We start from the raw sequence: 26343 nt of genomic DNA, 5'->3' as shown, positions 1-26343 counted from the left end.
CCGAGGGAAATAAGAAACGTGGAACGAATCTGAGCGAGAACGAGGGGGTGTCGGAGGGTGGAAAAGGGGTAGCTCGGGGAGTAGCATTAAGGAGCAGATTGAAAATTGAATTATTAACGAGCGAGCTGACGCTCGGCATGTAAATCATACGGAAATATTACTTTCCTTTCCACCGAGGAAACGCGACAACCTTTCTTTTTGCTCTTTGTTGAAATATATAGGTTCTCTCAAAAATAATGTACCAATGTTTCAGCGTACCATCTTGAACATTGATAGCTTGTATTTTTATTATTCGTCGTACGGGACGTTTCAGAAAAGGTGGCCCATCCAAAAGACTGTTTATTTTCAATCGCTGATTCATTTTTTAATTCCTCCTTTTTATGTACACTTAATTTACAGATAAATTAGAGATAGTATTCATATATTAAGGTATTCTCATATAATTTCGTCATAATTTTGATGAGCAATTCGTGCCACGTGTACTCGAGCTTACAGAAAGCGTTACGAATAATGAATATACTCGCCTACACAATCTAACAACTATTTATAGAACATTGTTAGAGAATCGTTTAATTATATTGGTGACACGTGTGTTTGATAGCGTTGAAATATTTGAGCAAGGTTCAACAAAAGGACGTTGTTGAAGCACGTGATGGTAACACCTTGACGGCCACAAATTCTATTTAATCTTTTAGATAAGAAAGACGTATATATACATAAATTCCAATTGTACAGTCGCGTGCATAGATGGTTGTCGTTGGTTAAGGAAAAGAGTAGGGGGCGGAGCCTCCTTGAGGGCAGGGGGCGTGGCTAGACGGCCGACTCAAGCCGAACTGTGCCGAGGGCAAACCACAATCGAGAAGAATAGTAGAGTACATTCTAATACACTTAAACATGTATTTTATTAATTTAAACCCGATTTAACCGAGAGAAGCCATCTATGCAGCCATATGTAATCGATAAAGGGTACGAAATCGAATTAAAATCTCGACGGTGGCCGTCAAAGCGTTCAATTCACAACCACTAGATGTCGAAATTCGACGAAGCGATGAGACGCATTGGAAAGGATAATTAATCCTGGGTCAAACCCTTTGCACAGATCTGCGAATCGAGTATTCAGTTGAGGAATGATGACTGTGTGCTGGCAGCAATAGGTAACTTAGCAAAATCCCTACATAGTACAGTCCTGCAATTTCGTGGGTCGTTCGAGGACGATGTCCGCGATACATCATGACACCTCTACCGGAAGTCTTGGTGTATCGCGTTCTTCGAGTAAGCCTGGTCCGTTTGATCTTCCTTTGAATTACGATGTCCTATGTTTAGTGGTCCTCGTGATTTCTCGATGAAATGCCGATCGATCCGTAACTCGAATGTTTTCGATAAACAATTCTTGATCTGTTCAATTCCTTCTCGGATCATGGCTGAAACAAAGCAGACGGGTAATTTTAATATTAGGAAGATTGAAGGGGACGACCAAATTGTAAAATGACTTAATCTCTCAATGATATATTCGCAAAATGATCCGCGAAAGAATCTAGCATGGAAAAAAGGAAGTCAAGGGATAAGGAGTTAAGCGACAGAGTGAGATACGATATCCCGAAAACGGCCTCCGGCTGATCCGCGAACCCATCGACGGTAAACCAGGGACGTTAAATCCTGGGGCACCGTAAAACCAGCTTCGCCGAACTTCCTTACCTGGTCGAGCGATTTATCGTCGACCTTTTACAGCCAGCCCTTACAAGATAATCCGTGTCGCGCGAAAAAGCTTCATGCACGGTATGCGTGGCGTTTACATGATAAAAGCGACCGGTCCTCGTTCGCATGGTCGCTTTACGGCCTTAAAAGTCGAAAGAGACGTCGTTAACGCGATATATCGCGGTGGGAATCGGTCTGACGATCTGCGCCAACTATGTTATCCATTCAAGCTCGCAGATTAAAGCTGAATTGATAAGCAAATACACGGAAATACGCTAAACCATTGGACAAAAGCCTCAGTCCGAGTTAGGTCAGAAGCTTTAGGACATACTGCTTATAGGCCCAAGCGAATTGATAAACCAGTGAGGCTATGGATGAGAGGAGATGCGAAAGAATTGGGCAGACTTAGGCTACTAGCTCTAGGACACCTTCAAAACATTATGGCATCGCTAATCCCACCTCAGCCTTTTGAGTTTCGACGCTGTTCAGCGCCACAGTCTCCGGTACAGTCGCCTCCTCCGCCAGATCCTTCAGTCCAAAGATGGTCTTGTACATGAAGGAGGACAAAAGGGATCCCCCGATAGGGCCGAACCAGTAGATCCAATGATGGGACCATTGGTTGTTCCACAGAGCAGGTGCTAATGACCTGGCAGGGTTCATGCTGCAGCCTGTGTACGGGCCAAACGCAAGGGCCAACACGGTGACAGTGAAGCCGAATCTGATTGGCACCGAGTCGGTATTGTGCTCGTTTCTCCTGTCCCACACTGCGCACGCGACCAGCATCAGTATCCCCGTGGATATGCCCTCGAGCAGCAGGCCTTGGATGGCTGTTAGGTCCGCGTGCAGGTCCGTCACGCAGAACATGTCCGCCTCGATGGTGCTTTTGCTGGTCAGCCGGTCCGCTGGTGTCACCACCTGAAATATATAACTTAGTTGACATAGGCTGATCCAAATTAGATAATTAGGTTATGATTTCTAAGTTAGGGGTCTCCCTAAGAGATACAATTTGACCTAAGTTAGGACTTCTAGCTTATCTAGTCCTACAGCAAGTTTTCAGAGGCTACACCCCTTTCCTCCCACCACTCTCTGTGCCCCGCACGAGGACCCTAGTCCCCGAGGCACCTCAGGCGCGTGCCGCAAGAACTTGCAGAACGCATTGGGGCTACGTGACCCATGGGGTACGATTCATACGACACGCGCCTGAGGTGCCTCGAGAACTAGGGCCCTCGCCCTAAGTTAATTTCGAGCCCTGTCCTACAGGACAAATGAAACCTTTATTTTTTCAAAACGAAGAATTTTTATTTGATTTTCACACGGATATTATAGGATATCGAGAAAGTCACGACCAATGCATATGTTAATTTTAAAATGACGTTTGCAACACTTCTGAATCAGCGATTATACAGAGGTCTTGAACTCTGATGAATAGAAGTTGAGGGCAAAGTTCTTGCTACTTTGCAGTATTTTATCAAAGTAACGTTAACCTCGTTACACGGTTTCATTGCGGCCTATCAAGAAGCTAACTTATCAGTTCGCTTTCATTATCCTGTGCTCGTTCGATCGCGATTCCATTGTTTACGTTTTAATTCACTTTCTGATTACACGATTGCACTATTAATAATGAAAACTAACGATTATTTTAATACGAGCGATTAAACCGACGAAATGGAAACTTCCGAATACTTGGAACCATTATCTCGAAGAGAGCAATAATTCAGAGATGTGTTATCGAAGCTTTAATTAATCAAATAATAATTGATAAAATAATTTGATAAACACCATCTTAATTATTTTTCACAGCTACACAAGGAGTTTAATTGTTCATATCAGTTAACTGTTCACGGCATTCGAAAACAAAGTCATTTTTTTATTTGTTCTGGGTTAAATGAATAAATTGATTTTGTACAAACCTTCAACATTCCATAGCCTATCACCGAGCCAATCATTTGAGACAAAAGATAGACCAGACCCTCGGGAATCGTCTTCTTCCCAAGAACCACCGAGCCCACCGTGATGGCTGGGTTGATATGAGCATGGCTAATGTGTCCAATGGACTGCAACAGATCAATTAGTAATTTTAAAAGAAATTCTACTCCAATGCAGTTGGAGTTGGACCTCAGTTTGGGTACTGTGGCGTATAATGAGAGTGTAAATCGTGGCCCACTGACCTGGATCACGAGCATTACGGCCAGTCCGAAGGTCAGGGCGATCTGAAGATGGGAGGGCACCACACCAAGGCTTCCAATGCATCCCATGCATCCTACGAACACCAGTATCGATGTCCCGATCGCCTCTGCCAGTGCAGTCAGCACTGTGTTCTTCAAGGCACCCTCGCCTTGCATTAGCCTCTTGAAGCCTGGAAAACAGAAACAGAATATTAATACAATATTTTTGGAGTAAAAGTTAGAAAATAATTTTTCTAATATTTTTTAATTTAATATTTTCTGATGTTACGTAACACGTTACTCATAGTTTCGAAGTAGCGGAAGAATTATTTTAATTAAAAATCTTGATTTTTATCGTGGAGGTTGTGGGGTTAGGTTAGGCGAACCGAAGCTGGCAAGAGCACACTCTGTGTATTGATCTCTTTTAAGTTGTGTGTGGGTGGATGCGTCTTGCGAGGTTGGAGGGATTCTTTTTAACTGGCTCTGAATTTATATCTTTAAGTCAAATTGTGTATCAAAGAAAATATTCAATTTCGATCTATCTTTCTATAGAAGTCATTGCTTAGGTCAAGATTTTACGGTCTTATCTTTAGTATCTCGTAAGTCTTCGAGTTAAAACCTGAAAGATAAAGTTTCTCTTTGAGATCTTGTTAAATCCACTTGAGTCACTATCAACAACCACTCGTTCATAAGATCGGAATTTTGTTTAACATATGTTATGACACTCGTGTGAAGAGTGTTCATTTCTTAGGAAGACATCGTCGCGTTAATTTTTCACCGGATGAAAATGTTTCCTCGCCTTTGCTGAGAGACATTTTCCACCTGGCAAAAGACGTTGAACGTGTATGAATGGTGCCATCGAGTCGACAGGTGTCGACGAGAACATCCCTGTTCACTTCGCGACACACCTAAGACACTTAATCCTTTCACGATCCCTCTACGTCAGATACAATCTTCCTTTTGATCTAATTTATTTTGAAATTTGTCTAGGATTTTAGAAAATGGTAAACCCAATCCTCGCACTATAGTAATTCACTATAACCCTAAACACAGAGACTTGATCCAGACCTAGCATAGTGAATTTCAATTTTCTCATTGTGTATATTAATTCACTACGACACGAAACAAATCTTCCATCGCGAACTCTAATCCAAGAGTAGCGAGGTGATCTAGAGCATCAGTTTAAAAAAGAAATGAAGTGATGAACGAAAAATTCAAGCAGCGACTTGCGAATGATAATGGATACTAATTTTTGTCGCGACAACGTGCCGTGTTAAATTCACGTTTAGAGATCGTGATAGTGGGGTCTTACCGTGATACCAAGACATTTTGAACGAACGTTCTTCAGTGACTAGGCTGGACGTGTACGCGGAACCACTTCCACCGACCAAGTACGTTTCTACAGCGATAGACTTAACTGGTTGAAGGACAGCGTGCATCGTACGCGTTGATACAACTGTCTTGCGACTGATTAGCCATTTTAAGCCGTACGATATTTGTTTGGCAGGCTGATAGCTTAATGTAAACACACCTACCTACGCGAGGGTATCTTCTTTTGCCTAGTTTGTTCCGACGATAGTCTAAATAATTGATTAGATAGGTAAATAAGGGATTTAAGCGAACTTAAGTACTCAATTATTCTTATTCCCGGTTACCATATGTTTGTTAAACTGATCCGGGAGATGAATAATGGATTTGAACAGCTGTCAAACCTCGGTCGTCTCGATTTTTTCAGTTGTAAAATTAATTATGATTTGTAAATTAAGAGATTTATTTGAGTTTAGATAATCCAGAACCTGAGTTATCTCTAAAGAAAGTGGAAGATTATCTATCTGGAGGAGAATAGCGTCTAGGGTACCCTAGATTCCTTGGGTTCAAAGGACCTTCTGATCTAGGGTTCCCTAGATTTCTCAAGTCCAAACGGCCTTTTGATCTAGGGTTCCCTAGATTCCTTAAGTTCAAAGGGCCCTCAGATCTAGGGTTTCCTAGATTCCTTAAGTCTAAAGGGCCCTCTGATCTAGGGTTCCCTAGATTTCTCAAGTCCAAAAGGCCTTTTGATCTAGGGTTCCCTAGATTCCTTAAGTCCAAAGGGCCCTCAGATCTAGGGTTCCCTAGATTCCTTAAGTCCAAAGGGCTCTCCGATCTAGGGTTCACTAGATTCCTCAAATCCAGAGGGTCCTCCGAACTAAGGTTCCCTAGATTCCTTAAGTTCAAAGGGCCCTCAGATCTAGGGTTTCCTAGATTCCTTAAGTCTAAAGGGCCCTCTGATCTAGGGTTCCCTAGATTTCTCAAGTCCAAAAGGCCTTTTGATCTAGGGTTCCCTAGATTCCTTAAGTCCAAAGGGCCCTCAGATCTAGGGTTCCCTAGATTCCTTAAGTCCAAAGGGCTCTCCGATCTAGGGTTCACTAGATTCCTCAAATCCAGAGGGTCCTCCGAACTAAGGTTCCCTAGATTCCTTAAGTCCAAAGGGCCCTCAGATCTAGGGTTCCCTAGATTCCTTAAGTCCAAAGGACTTTTTGATCTAGGGTTCCCTAGATTCCTTAAGTTCAAAGGGCCTTCTGATCTAGGGTTCCCTAGATTTCTTAAATCAAAGGAGTCCTCTGATCTAGGATTCCCTAGATTCCTTAAGTCTAAAAGGTCCTCCGAACTAGGGTTCCCTAGATTCCTACATTCAAAATGATCAATTCTCATCTGTACATAGGAAATAAAAGTTTTTATGATATCTAAACGTGCTGCACATTGAAATTGACAGAAATTGGTAATAAATTGACTTTACGATGACGGCACCTGTCCCACCGGTTATAGAATCTTAATGTCGACGATCATTGATGCACAAGGCGTAACGTTGTTTCTAAATTACATCCCCGTGTTTACATTGTCTCGCGTCATAAGATAAGAAGATTGATCGTAAATCATTGGATCACCTTGTTAGATGGTCGCACGTTCAAGATAACGTCAGAAAATCGATAATGATTGAGCAAGTCACTCTTCCTGCTTTTGTGCTTCTCATTGCCTGAGAAACTCTGATCAGGGGCTTCCGTTGTTTATGTACAGAGAGCTTCACAGGATGAGGCGTTCACTTAATTTTCAAACAAACTTATCAATTTTATTTCTGTGTAAGCTACCGGGCTGGAAATAATTTATGCTGCTGGTTATTTCAAAATAGGTGAAGTTGTTTTTTTCAGATAAGTTATCATCGATGATAATGTACTGTCTGGACATTGTTATTTTTACCAAAAGACTCCTGACATACTTCATGAAAGTGCTGAATCAGTTTTTTAAAATTATTTTCAGTGATGTAACACCAGGAATTAGGGCGTTTAGAAGCTTCCTCGTTCTAATTTGCACAATTTCAAATAAATTCCTTTTTCTATCACGCGATTCGACAAATATTCCATCGTTGTTTCATAACTTCTGCGGAATATTAATACTTCATTGAAAATCATCACTGTTCCCAAATTTACTTTCTATTAACATTCTAATCAATACCATTCATTTTCCAGATATCTCCAAGTTTCTATTATTCAACACACTTTCAATCGCATTTTTAAAAGATATCGGTAATCTAACATAAATATTCGAGAGAAAAATGAGGAATATGATCTTGCAAGAGTGCACCACCTTGCGGAGCGTTAATCGACTAAATAAATACATACGCTAATAAAACACTAAGATGTCTGATAAAGAAAAAGATGAAAATTCTTTTTGTTTTCTAGAATGGAGTATTTTTCAAGGCTCCTCGCGACGTCAGCGAGACCGATAAAATTTCGCTCGTACGCTCGCGAATGGATAATTGCGATGCAATTGGATGCAACGTAATTGCAGATAATTTATTCTAGATCGCTTTGATGGTTTCATTCGTTCGCAAACACCTTTTACGATCTTGTTACAGCATTCCCAGGAGTCTGAATAGAATCTCACGAAACAATAAAACGTTGTCTCTAACAATAAGAAAAATTTTCTTGAAAATTATTTCTTATGGAAAACCCACTTTTCTCAGGCTACGTAAATGTATCAAATCGTAATAGATTGTAACAATGTTCTTGTCTTATCTGAGACTGTAAAATTTATCAGGGATTAATTGTTCTTCTCCTGTTAATTGCTGAAATAAAATTTTAAAAATTTCGATCAATATGTCACGAATATTTATCAATTCCTGACCTATTTGCAAAATATTATTGAAATCGATCGACAAACACTTCGAATGATTTTCGAATCAGAAAATTGATTGACATCAGAGTAAACGGATGGAAGTTTTCGAAACGACGACGGGACAAGGACAACGGGAGCAAGTGTTATCTTATGAACCTCGACCGGATAACGCAATTTCCCTATTTGTTCTGTCAGATAGTAGATGGAACAAGACGGATAAAAAAGAAATGGCTGACCAATTTTCTATGAAAGCATAAAATATCGGAAGCTTTCCAGATTACGTCGCCTGACACAAATTTTCTTCTTCACTTTTATCACTTTTCCGAAGGATCGCTCGAAAAATTCGACGAACCGATGATCGGTGGGATTCTATTAAAACGTTAAACACGTGCTCAGCCACGTGAATATTTTGCAAACAAACACAGCCCAGTTGCCGATAGCTTCCGGTATCGCTCTTCGCGGAATGGGTTACACTTGAACGTGGGATTCCATGGGCTTGAGCAAACGAGGCGCCCTAATTGCGGAATTTATTGCCTTGAAAATCTAAATAGATATTCGAAGGATGTTTCAGAAAAGCTTTTAGTCACGAATTAGTTCATTGACACAGCTAATGAAAAAGAGCTGGAGCACGTGCAGATACACGTTTTCCATGGAAGTTCGATTATTCATCGATCGAAGTGCACGATTTTTACACTGAATTTCAATGGGTAGACATCAAGGACACGAACAACAAAGTGCAAATCTTATGCGGAACACGGATCCACGCGTTGCAAATTTTCTATAATTCTAACCAGGGCCGGCGTTTGGGTGGGGCGCGGGCGGGCTAGATCTGGTGTCCCTAATATTTATTCATTTATATTCGTTTAGATTAATAAAGCTGCTATGTAGTTTAACAATTTTTCATATTATTACATTATCTTTTTTTCTTAAAAATTTGGAGCCCCTGAATGGGCGATAATCTTGCCCAGGGCGCCAATATTGCTAAAACCGGCACTGATTCTAACTAAAAAACTTCAGAAGACACTTTTAAAAAGACACCAGAGACTAAAGAATCATCGAGATCAATGAACAGGAAAAAATGGTCCGAGAGATTGAAAAGTATTTTGGCAACCTTGATTGCCGTATGTTCACAAAATGAAGTCTTTGAACCTCTTACTTGAACTATATTACGAAACCAGTGTCTCTCCTCGAGGAATACAAAACGGTTGTTGTATTTTCGACGTTGCTTTAGTTCTCGATTCACAGAGATCCGAGTTTAGAGATTCGTGCCGCTCGTGCTATCGAATGATTTCCAACTGTGTCACGTTTTCCAGTGATCCTGACCGAGTCACTCTATCAGTATACACACACCGCTTTGCACGATAACAATGAAGCATTCGAATTTGTATACGTAGGGAATTATCTGTTGATCTCTCGCGGAGTCGGGTCAATCGTAACCCAGAATTGTATACAGCGGTTCTTAAATAATAAATTAGAATTCTTATTGTATTTTTCAAAAATTGAATAACTGGTGCTAAAAATTAACACTAGAACTACCAAACCAGTCAAAACGACTGATTTCAACTTTATTTTAATTTATAAATTTTAATAAGGTATTTTTGCTGAAACGTTGGAAGTATATATTAAATTATTTTCAAACATAAAAAGTTCTAGTGTTAAATAGAATACCCGGTATATGCAGTTCGACACCCACGCATCTCCCAATCTACCCACGATCCATCAAAGCCCATCGATTTAAAGTCACGTCGAAGTGTAATAAAAAAAAAAAATAAATAATCACGTGTTGGAACATTTGTTTCGACTCGTTCCCTGAAGAGGTGAACGATTGGCTTACCTGAGCGCAGATCGGTGGAAGACATGGCGCGCTGGACGTAGAAACGAGACGAAGCCACTAGCCACACTGACTCGAACCGGTTCGGGAGGATCGAGAAGAAAAAGCCGTGTGGCGGAGGAGCCGAGTGCACCGTTGCTCGTCTCGATTGTTTGTGAACGATCGTACGCACTTTTATCGCGACGGCACGTGGTCTCTCAAGTGTTGATTCAACGCGAACCTTCTCTATACGTGCTGGTAGCCATCTCCATTCCTTCGGCTTCTCCTTCTTCTCCGTTCTCCATTCCCCCACCTAGCGTATCGCCGCGTTTATTTTCGGTCCTCGGACCGGAGGGCCGTGGCCGAGTTTATTTTTATCATCGTGCAACAAACTCAGCACCGTCGATCAGCTGTAAACGATCCTGGAGGGTACGGATCGAGATCGTGGATCGAAGTATCCTGATCTGTAGACATGTTGAGGAACTTTGGGATCCGGGCATGTTTCAAAGAAACAAAGACGGTCTTTGTGTTTGTTCGAATGTATCAAATTTATTCTGCCATCCTCTTTTTACAAATTCGCCCTTGTAACACGGTTTCCAAATCCTTTGGACAAATGGATGCAGTTCCTTTTAGCGAAAATCGCAAAACTATAAATAGATGTATCACTTCGACGTAGTTTTTCATACCATTTACGAATATCGTAATCATTTTTTGCTGGAAATGATTTTTTTTCGAAGAACTTTTACGTTGGAGTCTATGGCAGACGCCAATTTAAAATATCTGGATAATAGAACCAATTTAATGTCGTATCCTAACCTAAAACCCAACCTAACCTAACTTGTAAAAACAGCGACCTAACCAAACAAATTCTTTTTCAACCAAAGGTTGGTTTGATAACCTGTGCATAGCACAAGGTGCCAATTTTACCAATTTTACTAAAAATACTTTTAAAAAGCGCCCATTTTTCGAAAAAAATCTCGATATCTCGAGAATCGTTCATTTCCGACAAAAATGATTATGATATTTGTAAATGACATGAAAAACTACATCGAAACGACTTTACGACTTTCGCTAAAAGGAACTGAATCCCGATAAATTGATCACGCACATATACACAAACTCGTTGGGCGCATCGATCGAGATCATCGACTTGGAAAAAATTCGACCGAAAGTTTCTTGTTTGAATCGCGCCAATGTCGCCCATCACGAGCAGCCTCTTCGAGCCGATACTTCGCAGACAGATCGCAACAAAATCGATGTTGGCCTTCTTCGTAAAAAAAAAAATTTATAAAAATAAATCATCTGGAATAGGTATGCAGCCGAGAAGTCCTCCTCGCGTGGCATAAGTTCTTTTCCTCTTCCCTTGTCGCTCGTTGCAAGGACTTCCGGTTGTTGCGACACGATTAGGATTTCTCGCTCTGATCGTGAACCATGGACCAGTGGAATGCCATTCTACACGCTGGAAAAAACAGGAAAGAGGGCAGGTCGATTAGCGAATCTTCGTGAATGGATCCTCCTTGTTTCCATCTCTCGATTCTCGTGGCTCGATCAAGCTCGAAGACTAAATTTCGCTCGGTGAAGTGGAGCGAGTCGGGAAGAGAAATGAAGTGTCACGAGCAATCGAGGGCTCGATCGAGGGAAAAAGACAGGAGGGTCGAGGATTTTCGAAGGTTCCAACTGTCCTCCACTGTAAATCTTTATTCGAGAGGAAGAAGAGTGATCTTTCCAATCGTTGATGCGTCGTGAATATAGCTCAATCAAGATAGAAACTGGACTGTGGAATTGGGGACTTAAGGAAGAGATAAAACTAGAGGACACCTGAAGTCCTGAAGTACTGTGCAGAGATGAGAAGATGACGCGCGGAAGGAATGCGGGCACGATTGGTCGTAGTCGGTAAATCACACTATGTGCCACTTCTTGAACCCACCTGCCCTACCTGAAGATAGAGGCCCTATCTGCACCCTATACTCCTAACTCCATTGTCCAAGTCACTACGTCAGTCTAACGCGATAACAAGACTTCAGGACCCTACTACATTGTTATTTCAACAGGCTCACCTGCATTTTATCTCGCGTTTACGTGCGAACACCATTGAGGCTCTGTCCTGAATCATCCTGGATCACTTTACAGTCGAACAGGCAGCGATAGACGACGGACGCCAGAACGGCAGCGCTGAGGGGGGCCACCCAGAAGACCCAGTGATCCTGCCAGTAGTTGTTCCAAACCGCAGGACCAAATGTCCTAGCGGGATTCATGCTGCATCCCGTGTAAGGGGAGAAGACGAAGCACAGCACCGCGATACAGAGGCCGAACCTCAGAGGAGCAGAGTCGGTGTTGTGGACGTTCCTACAGTCCCACAGTCCGCAGGCGAACAGAACCAAGATCGCAGTGGCTATGAACTCTCCCATGAAGCCTCGAAGAGTTGTTAGACCGGGATGGATCGTCGTCATGCAGAAGTCAGACCTCTGGTTCGGATCGGTACTGTATATCAGCTGATCTGGAGTGATTACCTAAAGCCAGATGATTGATTAACTCTTTTAACCGGACGGATACTTTATGGATACTCGAAATATCTTCTTTACCTTCAAAAGAGAATAGCCTAACAATGCTCCCACGCACTGGGAAACGATATAGAATAGACACATAGGTAGAGACTTCTTCCCTAGGATCAATGAGGCTATGGTGATGCAAGGATTAATATGAGCGCCACTGATATGACCCATACACTGAAAATAAAACAAATGTTTCGTTCAGCCGAGCATAATTTAATCGTTAACCTTCTGCTTCGGTTGGAGTCATTGATCTGATTAGCAAGTGTAAAAAGCAGATGACTTGGGACACGAAAATAGGAGGTCAGTTGTTGGTGGGCAGATGCTAATCAGGAAACTTGCATTACGGTTCATGAGAAAGATGGAAGGGATTGTGTTCTTACCTGTATAGCGATCATGACCGCGAAGCCAAAGGTCAGAGAGGTCTGTAAGATGGAAGGTTTACTGTCCAAGCTCCCGATGCAGCCGGCGCAACCGAGGAACACAAGGATCGCTGTTCCGATCATCTCTGCCAGGCTGACCAACAGGATCTCCCAGCCACTAGCATCCTCCTTCATTAAATTACTCAGCCCTGGAATCAGACAGAGAACTGTGTAACTTGAATTGCAAACGATGATGCCACGTACTAGAGTTGAAGTACTAGGTAAAACTTTATTTTGGAGGACCAAAAATTAGCGGTACAAAAATATCAAATCTTGTAGTTTTCAATCTGAAATATCCAAAAATACAAGTAAAAAGTTTAGGAAAGCAATGGTTTAAAAAATACAATTCTTTAAGGATGTACAGGTTAGTACGATGCCATATTGTTTCTATCCATACTCTGATTGGCTGATATAGACCTAACCTAACCAAGGCATTTATTTGAGTAGATAAAAATATGTTAAATACGTATTTTTTCCTAAACTTTTAACTTCCATTTTCGAATGTTTCTGATCGAATACCATAAGATTTGATATATTTTAACCAAAAATTGTTGGTCTAGGCATCCTAAATGTCTAGGCTTGCTAAGGTAAAATGGAGGACCCTGGCATACTTAAACATGGAACACTAGGTGTACCAACTATGTGGAGTAGATCATTAAACAGAACCTGGACTGTAGCTTACGCAGTCGAAGGAAGTCGAAGAACTCCATTGCATATCCGACTTCGGTCTCCAGCTAGGTTCGACAATCTCCCGATTGAACCGAACACCGTGAACGCGAACGTGAGGTGAATGAACATAGCGTTTTACGAATGACAGCAGCTTCGAAAGCGAATTGTCTTACGTACAGGGTGTCGAAAAATATTTCATCAAGTTCGATTGTTCTTATTCGACGAGCTACTTAATCAGAGGTGAAAGACCTCTCGGAAGGGTACGTCAGGGCACGTTAAAGGTCCCGTAATCGAGAGGGCAGCCATCGATACAGCTAACACACGGCCGGTTAAATTAGAATCCTCTGTGAACACGAATGTCAAGGAAGGTGGTCATTCACAAAGAAAGAGGCTTAACGAGGGGACACTCGGTGAATGCATAATCGAGTGGAAGCCGTAAGCCTAGGAAGGTGAATATTAGCGTAGCCGGTTTCGTTACCGTTTGATATTCGACCCGTTTCCATGTAATATCGTACCCGGGCACGTGGGAGATTTTCGTGGCACGGATCCACGCTCGATCGGCTGCAATTTTCTTAATTACATCGGGGCTCTCCCTGACTCGAACTCATTAAGGTAACCATGAGTTCGTGCGCCCTCGATCGATGCCATTTCCGGATGGGATTGCCCTCGAGTCGGTGTGAATTTCTCTCTGTCCCTCTGCGAACAGGGCATCGAGAAGCTCGAGTGAGACATCTTTGAAAGCTTCCTCTCGCCACTGGATTATAGATACCAGCTGAACATAATCATTAGATCGTCGCAACTTTGCCAACAGACATTGCCCAAAAGTTCAAGTGTGAACTTTTTTCCAGAAACTTTGTCGGTCACGTGATTCAGAACCGCGCGATAGCCTCGAAAGTTAGCCCGACCGTCTCGACAGCTTTTCAAACGGATCGTGATGAGAAGATTCTTTAGAAAAACATGGGACTCGCGTCGGATGATTTCAAGGGCCGATTGAAAATGTTTCTGTTCCACTTATCGCGAAAGCGAACGGCAATCTCGGGTCAGCATTACGTATGCGCGCGCCAGAATTGATAAAGGGAGTATCAACGATGAAGAAATCAATAGCATAGGTCAAACGGGCGGCAACGTAACGGCAAAACGATCCGGATAAATTTTTTCCCCGATACGAGATTTCCAGTCAGAGCTTCGATAACGGGATAGTTATAGCGTAATTTGTTTTATTGCGATATTTAATTGTAAATATGATAAAATTTGATGATTACATTACATTAGAAATAGACTTTACTTGGGCTCAGCCCAAGATGGCGTTCGGTAAGGGGGGTTCCCTCCTATATTGCCCAACAAACATCGGCGGCCTTTAAAATTTGGTAATGATACTACGTTTCTTCCGCCGACTATACATCAGTGTTTCCGAATGTATAGTACGTGGAAGAAATATCGTCTAATTAGAGCGAACAGCTGATTCGAAGGTTTTACTATATTAGGGGTTCATTTCTGACCGTATAGTTTCTGTACATTCGTGCTACAATGCCTCCGTTGACTATACATTTTCGGGACACGTGACAATATGCCAGATCACGTTCGGCCCAGAATTACGACCGAGTTCTCGTGTGATTAACCGTGTGTCGAGCGGATATAATTAGAAGGCAACACGTGTCGCGTGCAATTTCCATTAGCATCCCTGTCGAGAGGGACAGTGATCGGTGGACGAAAACTCCGTCGACTCGTTTTCTCTTTCTTTTGTAAATATTTATATTTTTCTTCCTTCAAGCTCGTTGTTTCGCGAAGCGAATTACAAATTGTTGCGTAAGATTGTTATGTAAAAAAAAAAAATTGATGATAAAAATCTGGAAACTACGCAAATAAACGAATGAGGAAGCATTTATGAATGAACGACTGGTGGGATCGAAATTTTTCTTTTAATTCTAATGACTTTTTACCACGATCCTATCTGTGCGCTTTAATTACCAACGAAATTACGGTGGATAGGTGTTGCCGGTAATTACGATGAAAGTTAGCCCGTGTAATTGGGGATCGGGAAAGTAATAGGAACGATGAAGAATTTAGAAAACAGTGAAAGGCTGGTCTTCCTTTCGAGCGGAAAATATCTTTCTTTGATTTCTGTGCCAATTTATTGCATCGACGGCCTGCCATCTAATGAGCAGCGTTAAATAATTGAATCTTTCGATACCGATATTCGATAAAGAAGAAAATGACTATGTGTTAAAGTTAATTAGTTATTAATACTTCGACAAGAAATAAAAGACTGGTTTAAATTTGTTTAATCACAAGTGAAAATTTTCATTTCAATATTTATTTCAGATCGATCGATGAATTTATAATATTGCCAATAAATATTCTATTAAATAAAGAAGGACTACGATTAGGAAGGCGAGTGAAAATAATTTCTATCTTTCTACGATTTAATCGCTGTTCATAGTTCGCCATTTACTCGCGAAAGCTTGCAAGATCGAGGACTGCTCGAGCATTGCACGCTCCAATTAACATCGTTTCCGTACTTTCCTCAACACACTTTGAGCATCCCGTGGAATTTTCTAAATTCCACCTGGAAAAAACTGTCCCCATCTAATCGAATTAGAGCAATTTCAACTCGAACGAGTTTCCGATCTAGTATATCGTTAAATTCGTTTGTATGGTAGACCGAGAACATTTCTGTCTTTGCAGTGGGTCATCCATGACCCACGTAGCGTAAAATTGTAATAGATAATAGAGGACGCACACGGTGCGTCATCAAACTGCATATAAACAGCATAAGACGCACACGGTGCGTCATCAAACTGCATATAAACAGCATAAGACGCACACGGTGCGTCATCAAACTGCATATAAATAGCATAAGACGCACAAGGTGCGTCATTAAATTGCGTTTAAATAGCATAAGACGCACAAGGTGCGTCATCAAACTGCATATAAATAGCATAAGACGCACCTGGTGCGTCATCAGTTCCAACACGTTTTCTACGTTCAATGTTGCGCGTGTCGTTCCTCAAATATTTTTAGGTTTACATTTCATTGAAGAAGCGAAATCTAAGAATAGAATCCTTAAATAGCTACTATTATATTATAGTGGGAACGTTCAAGGCTATCAAACGTGTTTGGCGACAATTTAACACCGGGTTTTCTCATCGAAAGTCCGTTCAACTCTCCGAAACGCCGAAGGAAGAGAAACAGACTGTCGCAATAAAGTATAATAAAAATCGAAGCGAGTTAAGTAGAAAGGTGAATGCTGGCACAACTAGCTGGCTCGATGTCCAGGTGAAAGAGATGAAAGTAGCAACTGCACGCTATGCATTTCGGGAAATCGGGTTACCAATGTTGCATCGAATAAATGAACAGTCACTCTGAAAGTTTTGAGAAAATCGAACTACAACCCACGACGTGTATCCTATTTCGATCGATTTTCAAAACTTTCGGAGCGAGGCTCGAAAATGGGCGATATTCGGCCGGAAGCGTCGAGTTCACGCAACAGATGTCCCATTAGCGTGAAAAACGAGTGAATAATTTGCATAGACGTCTGAAATATCCGTAATATCCATTGTTATACAAGCCTGTTTGACGAATGTTAAACATCTGTTGCGCCTTTTTTCATTTAACAAGGCGTTCATCGATCAAAGACACTCTGTTCCGGTTGAATTGTAAACGATAAACAGCAACAATAAGCTAAATACAGGTAGTACTACGGGAAGGATATCCTATCGCAATAAAGACACGGTTATCCGACGCGAACGTAAACGAAAGATGAACGAGCTAACGGTGCTAATTGTCGAGCCGGTAATAATTAACGGAGCGTCAATTAACGACTCGCGTAGAATTCAATTGTAAATTGATCCTCGTTCAGCGAGCAATCGATAGAGCGCCAGGTTAATTTCCATCGGGATTACCTATCGATAGTAATTCAACGGATACTTTTCGTGTAACTGCTTCTCACGATCGACGAAGTGGCGGAGATGCAAATGGCACGGAACAATGTACTTTGTTCTGGCTGGTTACGATTCCGTTCCGCTGGAAATATCCAGCCTGCAGCCACGTGACTGGAACGTTTTCCACGTTCCAAATGCTTTCGCGAGAAACTTTCTTTCCTGTCACGGGAAACGCTCTCCATAGGAAAGCCGAGACCCGTAAGAAACGAAAAAGGAACACGTCGCCTACCGGCACGGAAACGTTCTCCGATGATTAACCCGCGAACGAACCCGTTACTTACGTACACACGCGTACACGGTGTGTTCCGTTTAATTTAACTAAATGGAACGCCGATCCCGTCTCTCGATTAGACCATCGGCTCTGTGTCGTTTTGACGACCGGTCTGCGGACGTTCACCGCGAACTTGACCCACTGTCACGCTTGTACTCGACGTTCTATTTGCGGAAGCGTCTGCAACCGACACTAAGCTGCTCGTGCGGTTAATTCGACGATTCGTTTGCGGACTGATCATCGTGCAGGATAAGAGCTGGGAAGTTCTAACGAAGGACCTAAAACGGTGCAATAATAGATCGACTTACTTATAATTCGATGACGCACCAGGTGTGTCATATGCTATCCTAACGCAGTTTCGATGACGCACCAGGTGTGTCATATGCTATCCTAACGTAATTTCGAAGACGCACCAGGTGTGTCATATGCTGTCCTAACGCAGTTTTGATGACGCACCAGGTGTGTCATATGCTATTCTAATGCAATTTCGATGACGCACCAGGTGCGCCATATGCTATCCTTACGCAGTTTTAGTGACGCACCGGTTGCGTCATTAATAATCGTCACTTACATTGCGTTACGAGCTTTTCTTTGGCAACCTGTATACTGCAGTTGGGTCTGAGCGTAATACCGATGCTTTTAGATTTTCCCACGGTGTTATCAGCGATCGTCGTGGTCGGTATTATCGAGATCCCGCTCTGCTCCATATCGTCAACTGAAACTTACAAAAATGACGAATTCTGGTAAATAAAAGGATCAGTTTCCTTGAAGCTATTTCTAGACAATCGCTCTAACCGATGAAATACAATCGTACGTGGATGTAAATATCGAGCAGGCTTTCCATCCCAATGGTTTAATCACAATACGATCGTATATCAACGTCAGGTATTAGCTAGGACGATTGTAAATTGCTCCGACAGTTAGACAATTAACAACAATGTCAGATAACTTTCAGTACGTTAAATTAAAAAAAAAAAAAAAACAATATTTCTTGTTTATGAGTTCATTTATAAACTGCCGTTGATTGTTGCCAATGTCAGCTGTAATATTTGCCAAAAAATGGATGATCTAACGTTATGCTCTTTCAGTTTGTTTAACGTATTATAAATATTTGAAGGAAGAAAGTATAATACTTTAACGTTAAATATGAATTAGATTTTAAATTACAAGACTCACCTTTGATGGCGAGGATAAGAGGTGGAGATTTAATTGACAGAATCACACGAGGATGGTACACGTGTCGAGCGTTTCCTTCGGCCACTGTTTCCAAGCGACGCGAACAGCCCGTAGTCGAAAATAAAGATTCCCCGACTTCCGTAAACGCGATTCCGATGCTCGAACAAGACTGAATCGTTTCGCGACTCGCATCTACCTCTATATGTAGAAATTCCTCCTCTGCCAAGCAGCCAGACACTCGGGTCTCCCGTTACTTCTGCCAAATTGATCTCCGCCAGTCGACACAGCTCGTAACTGTCTCCCTTGGGAGTTAACGTAGTACTACGTTCCCCAATTTAAACAACTTCGAACGATCGTGTCGATGCTTGGATTCTGTTATAATCCATAAAAGTTCGAAATAAAACATCTTTTTTAAATAGAGAAAGTTAAAAGACACTGAACGTAGTACTACGTTCTTTGATTTGTAAAAGTTTCACAAGGGAAGTTCGGTAACTCGAAAATTCTGATTTTTTTTAAACTTTGCAGATTTGTAGGGGACCTGAAGAGAAGTATAGCGCAATTTTTGTTTTTGGCCCAATTTCAGTTCTTCAGGGTGAAAACATCCCCTGAAGGTAGATAGGTGTTTCCATATTTCCCTGTATATCTTCAAAACTATCTTTAACACATATTATACATGTGTGATCACACACATACGTGGTAAGTGATAACGCATCGTTCAAAGTGCAACGATGGGCGTGCTAAGTGCACGTATCGGTTAAAATCATTTAAATACCTACCACTTTGTTCGATAATTTTAGCATACATATCTGCATTTATAATGAGGTTCTACGTATTTTTCAATGTGACAAAGAATACAACAGTTTTTAAAATAAAAGTGGTGGGGGGAATTTTTTTATTTATACAAAGAATTTTTATCGATTTAATTGCCTCGTTTTATAGAGCATTAAAAAGCATTCAATGTTTATTATAACCATTTTTTTATATCTATGATAGTTTTAAAGATATACAGGGAAATATGAAAACACCTATCTACCTTCCAGGGGTGTTTTCACCCTGAAGAACTGAAATTGGGCTATACTTCTCTTGAAGTCCCCTACAAACCTGCAAAGTTTTAAAAAAATCGGAATTTTCGAGTTACCTAATTTCCCTTGTCAGTGCTTAGAATCTATTAAAATTTATAAAAATTGAAAGCAGGAGTATATTTTGTTAATAGAGCAAGTTAGAAGCATTGAACGTAGTACTACGTTTTATCTTTTCAACATCCTAGGTAATAATAATTCATTTATGTCTTGTGAAATTATATGTGAAAGCATAAAGAGTTTCGAAAATTGAAGTCAAAAATTTGAACGTAGTACTACGTGATTATTGCAACCCCTGATAGATACTATCGTAATAGCCGCGGTTTCTCACGCTCCCCGTTCGATTGCAGTGTTTGGAGGCGTTGCGCAGGTATCGCGAAATACGCGCGCGTTTCAAGAGGAAATCATTAAATCCGACGGTGTTGCGTGACGTCGATTGTCCCGCTAATATCCAGCAATTTTGATTCTCCTATTTTTCCATCTCGCTTTTCTGCAATTCCGCAAAAAGTTTCAAATTTCAATGTTAAACCAAAGGAAAAATAATTAAATTCTTTAGTCTCACGATCGATATTCTTTGATTGTTTTATTCTTGTCTATCTGACTCCAGAAAACGACCATCCGACGGATTTGTCGTTATTTGGAAGGAGATCGAGACATATGGAAATTGATCCTTTAATCACCAAGATTTATTCGTTTATTACAACCAGCTGTATGCGCGTAATCCCGTCGTTAATACGACTATTTGCTGGTGAAAATCCTCTTTACCGAGCGAATATGTCAACGTCGTCTCATATCTCGTCATTGTTTACATCCGACCTATGTTTATCCTCCTTGATAACGAGGCAATTTGTTCAGTTTTCAGGTTGCAACTCCATAAAACTGGATGATCCTGCGGAGCTCTCCGTCTTCTGGACCTACATTGATCCATTTTGCGGAGGATCAACTATAGGTTGCACCGATCACTCTTCAGGGCTATAAGAATCGTTAACTCCTACATTCAGGAAGTGTCTTAAGAGGGATCAATGAAACTACAAGCTAGACGAATTGTATGGCACTGCTAGAAAGAAAAATAATAAAAGAAATGCGGGTCCTATTGGCTACATTGCCATAGGACCCTCCACCCTCCACCCTCCCACCTTTTTTTGCCCGATCTCTACTTTTCGTCCACGAGAAGATGGCACGTGATATAGGAAGGAGGCACCGAGGGATCTTCGTTTGCTCCGCCTGACCCCACTTTTAACTTCTAGTTTGATCCCCACCTATAGGTTCTGGAGGCTATACCACTGCTTCGATGTCATCCTCACCGCATCGCTCTGTTCCAGTCACACTTGACCGATTCATTTGTTTTCTTCGTCAAGCAATTCGACCAATTACGAAAATACTTGTGATGCGAAGGGATATTGGGTAGTGGGACATAGATCTCTACAAGTTTTAGCCATGCCATCTTCTCCCGAACGAATAGTACAAATGTAGAAATAGGGCATATGCGTTATACGCTCAGGTGTAGCCTTGGCTTCCTAGGACCTATCGCTGCCCCATCCCACATTTTCCTCCCCTTAAAAGGCACTGGACCCTAGGAATGACCAACAAGACTTCCAACCTACCAGGAACCAAACTGAATCTTTGAACCACCGTATCGCAGAGTTGAACGAGCAAAGGACGAGTGACGTAACACGTGGTGGCTGATCGATCACGTCGGCATCTGATCGATGTTCGGTGCGGCGATCACATCGTGGCTGGAAAAAATCGGGTGATCGATGAAGGCGGGAATAAAAGTCGCGATAACTGTGGCCTGGAAGGATAACCGGTGAAAAAGCGAGGCTCGAAAAGCGACGACAATAAAAGGAGAGCCGGATAAATAATGTATCCGCGGTATAATCTGTGGCGGAGCTCTCCTTTTGTCGTACGATGCCGAGAAAGGAGCAGTAGGTCAACCGTGGCCAGCTGTTTTTCTCGCTGATGTGGCCAGCGGGACGGATAGGAACCCTGACCTCCTCTAATTCCATGAAAAACGCGGTCACCTGCGACGTCTCGCTATGAACGTGATTACAAATCAACGCTATGAACGTTTTACAGATCACAAATCTCTGGAATTTTTCGCTTATCCCCCTTGGCTAATCGTCTTCGAGTGATTCGTGCAACGAATACAGAGTATATGTTTAAAGATCATGAGATGTAATTATAAATTACACGCTTTGAGGAAATTGTTCGCCAGCAAACAATGATTGTTACCGCCTTAAACGCTCCCAGCAATTACACACCTATCGTAAAACGCAACAGCCACGATTGTAAAGCATGCAACAAAGTGTCAGTCGTTTCGCGTCAGAAAGAGAACTAATGTGGATGAATTCTGACATCATAGATCAAGACTGTGCCCTGTGAGTACCCAATGTTCTGCCCCGGGGCAACCGATAGTGCCTCCTAACGCAAAGGGTACAAAGTGCCTAGGTCTGCTCCACTTGTGCTCCGCTTCGAAAGTACGACGCATCGCCTCGCTGGATTTATGATCGACCCGTTCCACTTGCGCTCCGCTCGTGGAGGAAACAGTTGCGCGAAAAAAATGGATCGATCGTTCGACGAGCGAGCCTCTTGTTGAGAAGCAGAGGATCCAGGAGGGAAAAACGTGTCAAGAACGGAAAAACGAAAAGCAGTCGCATCTCGAAAGACCTGACAGAGCTGCGGAGTGGATTAATTGTCTGGCATGTTAATTGTTCGAACTGAAACGTTCGTGGAAAAAGAACGATCAGGATTGAACGCCAAATTCGTAGGGCGACCTCGTGAAAATAACTGGAAATATAAACGCGACCTCAGCATTCCTCTGTATTTTTTAGCAGAAGAATAATAGTGAAGATTAAATTTCCTCGAGGTCTTCAAGTGAATTCTAATTGTTTTTTTATTGTGTAACATAAAGAAACCAGGTAAGTACATTTTTATTGAATATTCCTTAAAATAAGAATGCCTTCTTGGTCTGTAACACCGTGCGTCCTCACCGAAGATTCAAGAAGGGCCTAGGAATAACCTAAGGAGATCTTAAGAAGACACACCAATACGCGACATTAATCGTCAAAGCATTAAGTCAGAATTTGTTAAAATGTTAAAAATATTCTACTCGAATCAATGACTTAACGCTTTGACCATGTAAGTTTATAATAATTGTATCTTCTATTTATAAACGTGTTTAATAAATTAACTGATACTTGGAGATTCCCTTCTCACTCAAAAAGATTTGTGTCTGGCTGATGATCAAAAATTGAAATTAAATTCGACGATTGCATGAATAAACCTTCGCTTAATATGGTCGATTCATGGCCATGAGATAAATGAAAAAGAAAGAAAGAATAGACACGCGACGTATTTTGGTGTCCCGCTGTTAATCGCGAAAGGAGATAAAAAAGGACACCGATGAGGAAATAAAAATGGCATTATCCACGTGCCAAGTGACATCAGCCTGACAAGGAATAAGATACCGTGTCTCTAAAAAAAGATCGTACACCATGGAAACTGTAATTGTCCCATGGAAAAACAAATCAAAGTGACGTATGTACAAAGAAGCGATTCATTTTAATGAAAACAACAATTATGTTTACAAATTCGTGCCAAGAGTCCCTGAGAAAAGGAGGAAGGAATGATATTCTCAAGAAAGATTCGAAGTCATTCATCCTCGATGATGCAACCTGCTGAACGTTGCTGAAAAACGTGAATTAATCACGACGAGAACACGGATGTCCCCTAGCAAGGACCGTCGTGGACGAACGTCAGCTCTGTGAACAGAAGAATTGGCCCCTTAGTCTGGTGAAGAAACCAGATCCCAAGTTTTCATGATTTTATCGCGGAGGGTGAACTTTTTACCGTTTGATGAAAGTTCTCGGACCACTTTGTGGAAAGTTTGAGCGCGGGTTTAATCATTTGATGGAGAATTTGTGGAAGAAAAGTTATGTCATGGCGTCTTACGTTTCGCGGGAAACCTTAGTTTCGCGCACCACAGGGCTTCAGGACTCACGTAAGAGGAATTGTCGCTTCCGCAGACAGGAAGACGGAGATCCTCTTCCGGTATGTTGCCGCAAGGGCTGTCGTCAGGCCCGGAACACGGCCCGGAGTGTTTCACGGATAGATCTGGCAGAGAAAACCAGTTTAGTGAACTAAAACGAGTCACTGAGTACTACAATATTGTCTCAAAATAAGTAACTCGCTTTTATGAGCAGCTATGCTATTCGGCTTGACTTTGTTCTCGAACCGGGACGAGAGCGGCACATTATAAAGTAATCGGCCGAACATGCGAGTTTGTTTTTTTAAAAAGAACAAAAGATGACTTCTTTTCTCAATCTGGCATTAAGCGACTTCAAACAAAGAAGAGGGGATATCGAGTTGCATATTTCGAGGCAGAGACCACTTGCTATATAGTATGTATAAACAATACAATTTGATTTCATCAAAATCACTTCTGGTAACTTAAAAATTGAATAACTCTACCCTGATGGGTGATATCCGACAGCTGAAGATAAAGTACCTCTGCCGAGCATTCGAATATAGTCAGTACGTCGAATAAAATCCTCGAGATGTCTGAGATAGCCCGATAAGGCTTTTACCAACTGACACTAACATTTGTTTCGACTGCTGTAGCATTGCAAGTGATGAGTACTTTGGTAGGTGACGCCATCGCTTCCGCAAACCTCGTCCTCCGGGGTGAAGGCCTCGCTGCTGTTCTTTGAGGCTGTGTCGGCAAGCTCGAGCTGAGCACAGGAGTTTTGCGTGCTTGTCCCGCACTCGCCATCGGAAACTAACTCCTTCATATCTGAAAAAATAGTTGGAACACTCGATATAAATGCCTGGCTTGACCCCCGATTTTCGGCTTACACCGTAACGGCTAACAAATGTACCTACCAGCTTCGTAGCATAAAAATTCGAAAGGATTCGAATACGTAAGACCATCACTGGCGCACACTGGATTCCATTCGTACCTGGTCTTGGCAATTTCACAGACCTTCTCGCTGTGCCCATAAACGTTGTAAACATCCCTAGTGGTGCAGCCTCCGTCGTGCAGAATCTTCAAGTCTGAAACAAGCGAATCCCATTAGAAGATCGTCTCTATAATTGCTGAACGACTACAATGGAAACGACTTTCCTTTCCTGAAACGTGCAATTTTGTTCGTTATACAACGACGATGGAATCGCGTGTCGCGGCTGGAAAGTTGACGAGTAATTCGTGTTGTTCGATTGCAAGAGAACGTTACCATCAAGCTTTACATAATTTTTCCTTGCAATCGCTTACCGGTGTTGCGCCGTTGCAGACACTTCAGTTGTGCCGCGTTCTGGTAAGTGAACCCGTTGCTTCCACAAACGGGATTAGTCCCATAAAAGGTGATTCCGTGTCTGTAACAGTGATCCAAATTCTCGCAAGCTCCCTCTGACGTTACCGTGACATCTGCGACAAATAGTGAGAAGAGACTTATGAAATATAATAGCCACTCGATAAATTCCCCGCCCCTGAACATATGCAGTCGGCCCTACTCGATCCTCGCAAGGCATCAAGTTCCTGCATTTTCCAGCCCCTGTTTTTCAGAAAGTTTTACTTCCAAATCCCCAAAGCGGCTAATTATCGAGCGGCTGTTAACGAAAAGAGGAAGGCTGGTTCATTGTTGGACAGCTCGTATGAGACGTAACAATACCCATGGACATTAACGCGTAACAACGAAACTTGTACGAGTTAGTGAAGCTGGAATTTCGGTCAGCTCGTGGCTGGGCCAACTAAATTTCCCTCCTGCTTGCCACGCCGCGCGGCCAACTTTTGCCAACTTTAATCCGTATTAACGGCACGGTGAATATGCAGCTGCCGTGGCAGCCATTCGAGGGATTTTCTCGTACTTACTCTGAGAACGCTTGTAATTAACGCACAAAAGTGATTCCAAATTTGTGTAAGTGTTGTCGTCCGATCCGCACACTGGTTTGTAGAAGAGATTCGCCTTGCAGTATTCGTCCATCGGCAGGCACGATCCAGAATGCAACGTGCCCACTGAAATTGCACAGTTTACGAAATTCAGCAAAATTGGAATTGCGTAAAATGATAAAGAAATTACCATTCTGAAAAGTCTGGTAATTCACGCAGTCCAAGTACAGGCTATTGGCATAAGTTTCGCTGTCGGTACCGCAGATTGGTCCACCATAGAGGTCCGGATTCTTGAAGATCTCACAGTCCTGATAGAAAATCACTTTATCCGCCCATGAGAGTGTCCATCCATCTTTAAAACTGCATACGAATCCTGCAAATAAAAATTGTTACAAGCTACTTGCGTTTTATAAATAATATTTTGTTGGAACTATAATAAAATAAACTTTTACCTAAAAGAACCAAGATGTACCTCATGATGACTCTGGAATGGATTCTGGTTAAATCCTTCCATGAAACGTCTTTTATAG

The 26343-nt window shown here is 41.9% G+C and overlaps 4 protein-coding genes across 8 annotated transcripts; all 4 read right to left on the bottom strand.

The window, feature by feature from the left end:
• Positions 1–338: 338 nt before the first annotated feature.
• On the bottom strand, positions 339–10055 carry LOC114880258 (aquaporin AQPAe.a-like). 4 transcript variants are annotated; one of them, XM_029196093.2, is made up of 5 exons: positions 9847–10055; positions 3864–4051; positions 3606–3749; positions 2155–2610; positions 339–1421 (listed from the first exon to the last, which is right to left on the bottom strand). In XM_029196093.2, the coding sequence occupies exons 1-5, from the start codon at positions 9869–9871 to the stop codon at positions 1416–1418; spliced, it is 819 nt and encodes a 272-aa protein (XP_029051926.2). In that variant the 5' UTR covers positions 9872–10055; the 3' UTR covers positions 339–1415. The 4 variants fall into 4 exon arrangements, with proteins under 4 accessions (XP_029051926.2, XP_029051927.1, XP_029051925.1 ...); XM_029196094.2 differs by lacking the exon at positions 9847–10055 and adding an exon at positions 9169–9338; XM_029196092.2 differs by lacking the exon at positions 9847–10055 and adding an exon at positions 5173–5314.
• LOC114880259 (DExH-box ATP-dependent RNA helicase DExH2-like) lies at positions 5318–9152 on the bottom strand. Its single transcript, XM_029196095.2, has 2 exons — positions 7350–9152; positions 5318–7274 (listed from the first exon to the last, which is right to left on the bottom strand). The coding sequence occupies exon 2, from the start codon at positions 6549–6551 to the stop codon at positions 5685–5687; it is 867 nt and encodes a 288-aa protein (XP_029051928.2). The 5' UTR covers positions 6552–7274; positions 7350–9152; the 3' UTR covers positions 5318–5684.
• A 290-nt stretch (positions 10056–10345) lies between the features above and the next one.
• LOC114880260 (aquaporin AQPcic-like) lies at positions 10346–19128 on the bottom strand. Of its 2 annotated transcripts, none has more exons than XM_029196097.2 (6): positions 18851–19128; positions 18246–18395; positions 12755–12942; positions 12405–12548; positions 11880–12332; positions 10346–11281 (listed from the first exon to the last, which is right to left on the bottom strand). In XM_029196097.2, the coding sequence occupies exons 2-5, from the start codon at positions 18379–18381 to the stop codon at positions 11898–11900; spliced, it is 903 nt and encodes a 300-aa protein (XP_029051930.1). In that variant the 5' UTR covers positions 18382–18395; positions 18851–19128; the 3' UTR covers positions 10346–11281; positions 11880–11897. The 2 variants fall into 2 exon arrangements, with proteins under 2 accessions (XP_029051930.1, XP_029051929.1); XM_029196096.2 differs by having other exon boundaries at positions 18246–18389.
• A 3670-nt stretch (positions 19129–22798) lies between these two features.
• LOC114880251 (serine protease inhibitor dipetalogastin-like) lies at positions 22799–26318 on the bottom strand. The gene is made up of 8 exons (XM_029196083.2): positions 26266–26318; positions 26004–26186; positions 25796–25939; positions 25199–25351; positions 24811–24981; positions 24530–24721; positions 23881–24042; positions 22799–23690 (listed from the first exon to the last, which is right to left on the bottom strand). The coding sequence occupies exons 1-8, from the start codon at positions 26288–26290 to the stop codon at positions 23659–23661; spliced, it is 1062 nt and encodes a 353-aa protein (XP_029051916.1). The 5' UTR covers positions 26291–26318; the 3' UTR covers positions 22799–23658.
• Positions 26319–26343: the final 25 nt, after the last annotated feature.

Source organism: Osmia bicornis, chromosome 16, assembly GCF_907164935.1.
Source record: "Osmia bicornis bicornis chromosome 16, iOsmBic2.1, whole genome shotgun sequence".
Taxonomy (NCBI): domain Eukaryota; kingdom Metazoa; phylum Arthropoda; class Insecta; order Hymenoptera; family Megachilidae; genus Osmia; species Osmia bicornis.
This window is presented reverse-complemented; position numbering and strand designations above follow the sequence as displayed.

Excerpts from the sequence above, each read along its gene's own strand:
- LOC114880260 (XM_029196097.2), bottom strand. The coding sequence starts at position 18,381 with ATGGAGCAGAGCGGGATCTCGATAATACCGACCACGACGATCGCTGAT. Across the intron at positions 12,549-12,754 it reads CGGTCATGATCGCTATACAG|TGTATGGGTCATATCAGTGG; the intron begins GTAAGAACACAA and ends TTTTATTTTCAG. Across the intron at positions 12,333-12,404 it reads TAGGCTATTCTCTTTTGAAG|GTAATCACTCCAGATCAGCT; the intron begins GTAAAGAAGATA and ends ATCTGGCTTTAG.
- LOC114880258 (XM_029196092.2), bottom strand. The coding sequence starts at position 5,299 with ATGCACGCTGTCCTTCAACCAGTTAAGTCTATCGCTGTAGAAACGTAC. Across the intron at positions 3,750-3,863 it reads CCGTAATGCTCGTGATCCAG|TCCATTGGACACATTAGCCA; the intron begins GTCAGTGGGCCA and ends GATCTGTTGCAG. Across the intron at positions 2,611-3,605 it reads TAGGCTATGGAATGTTGAAG|GTGGTGACACCAGCGGACCG; the intron begins GTTTGTACAAAA and ends TATATATTTCAG.
- LOC114880251 (XM_029196083.2), bottom strand. The coding sequence starts at position 26,290 with ATGAGGTACATCTTGGTTCTTTTAG. Across the intron at positions 25,940-26,003 it reads TTACCAGACTTTTCAGAATG|TGGGCACGTTGCATTCTGGA; the intron begins GTAATTTCTTTA and ends GTGCAATTTCAG. Across the intron at positions 24,982-25,198 it reads TCTGCAACGGCGCAACACCG|ACTTGAAGATTCTGCACGAC; the intron begins GTAAGCGATTGC and ends CGCTTGTTTCAG.
- LOC114880259 (XM_029196095.2), bottom strand. The coding sequence starts at position 6,551 with ATGAGAATTGATCATTTTGAATGTAGGAATCTAGGGAACCCTAGTTCG.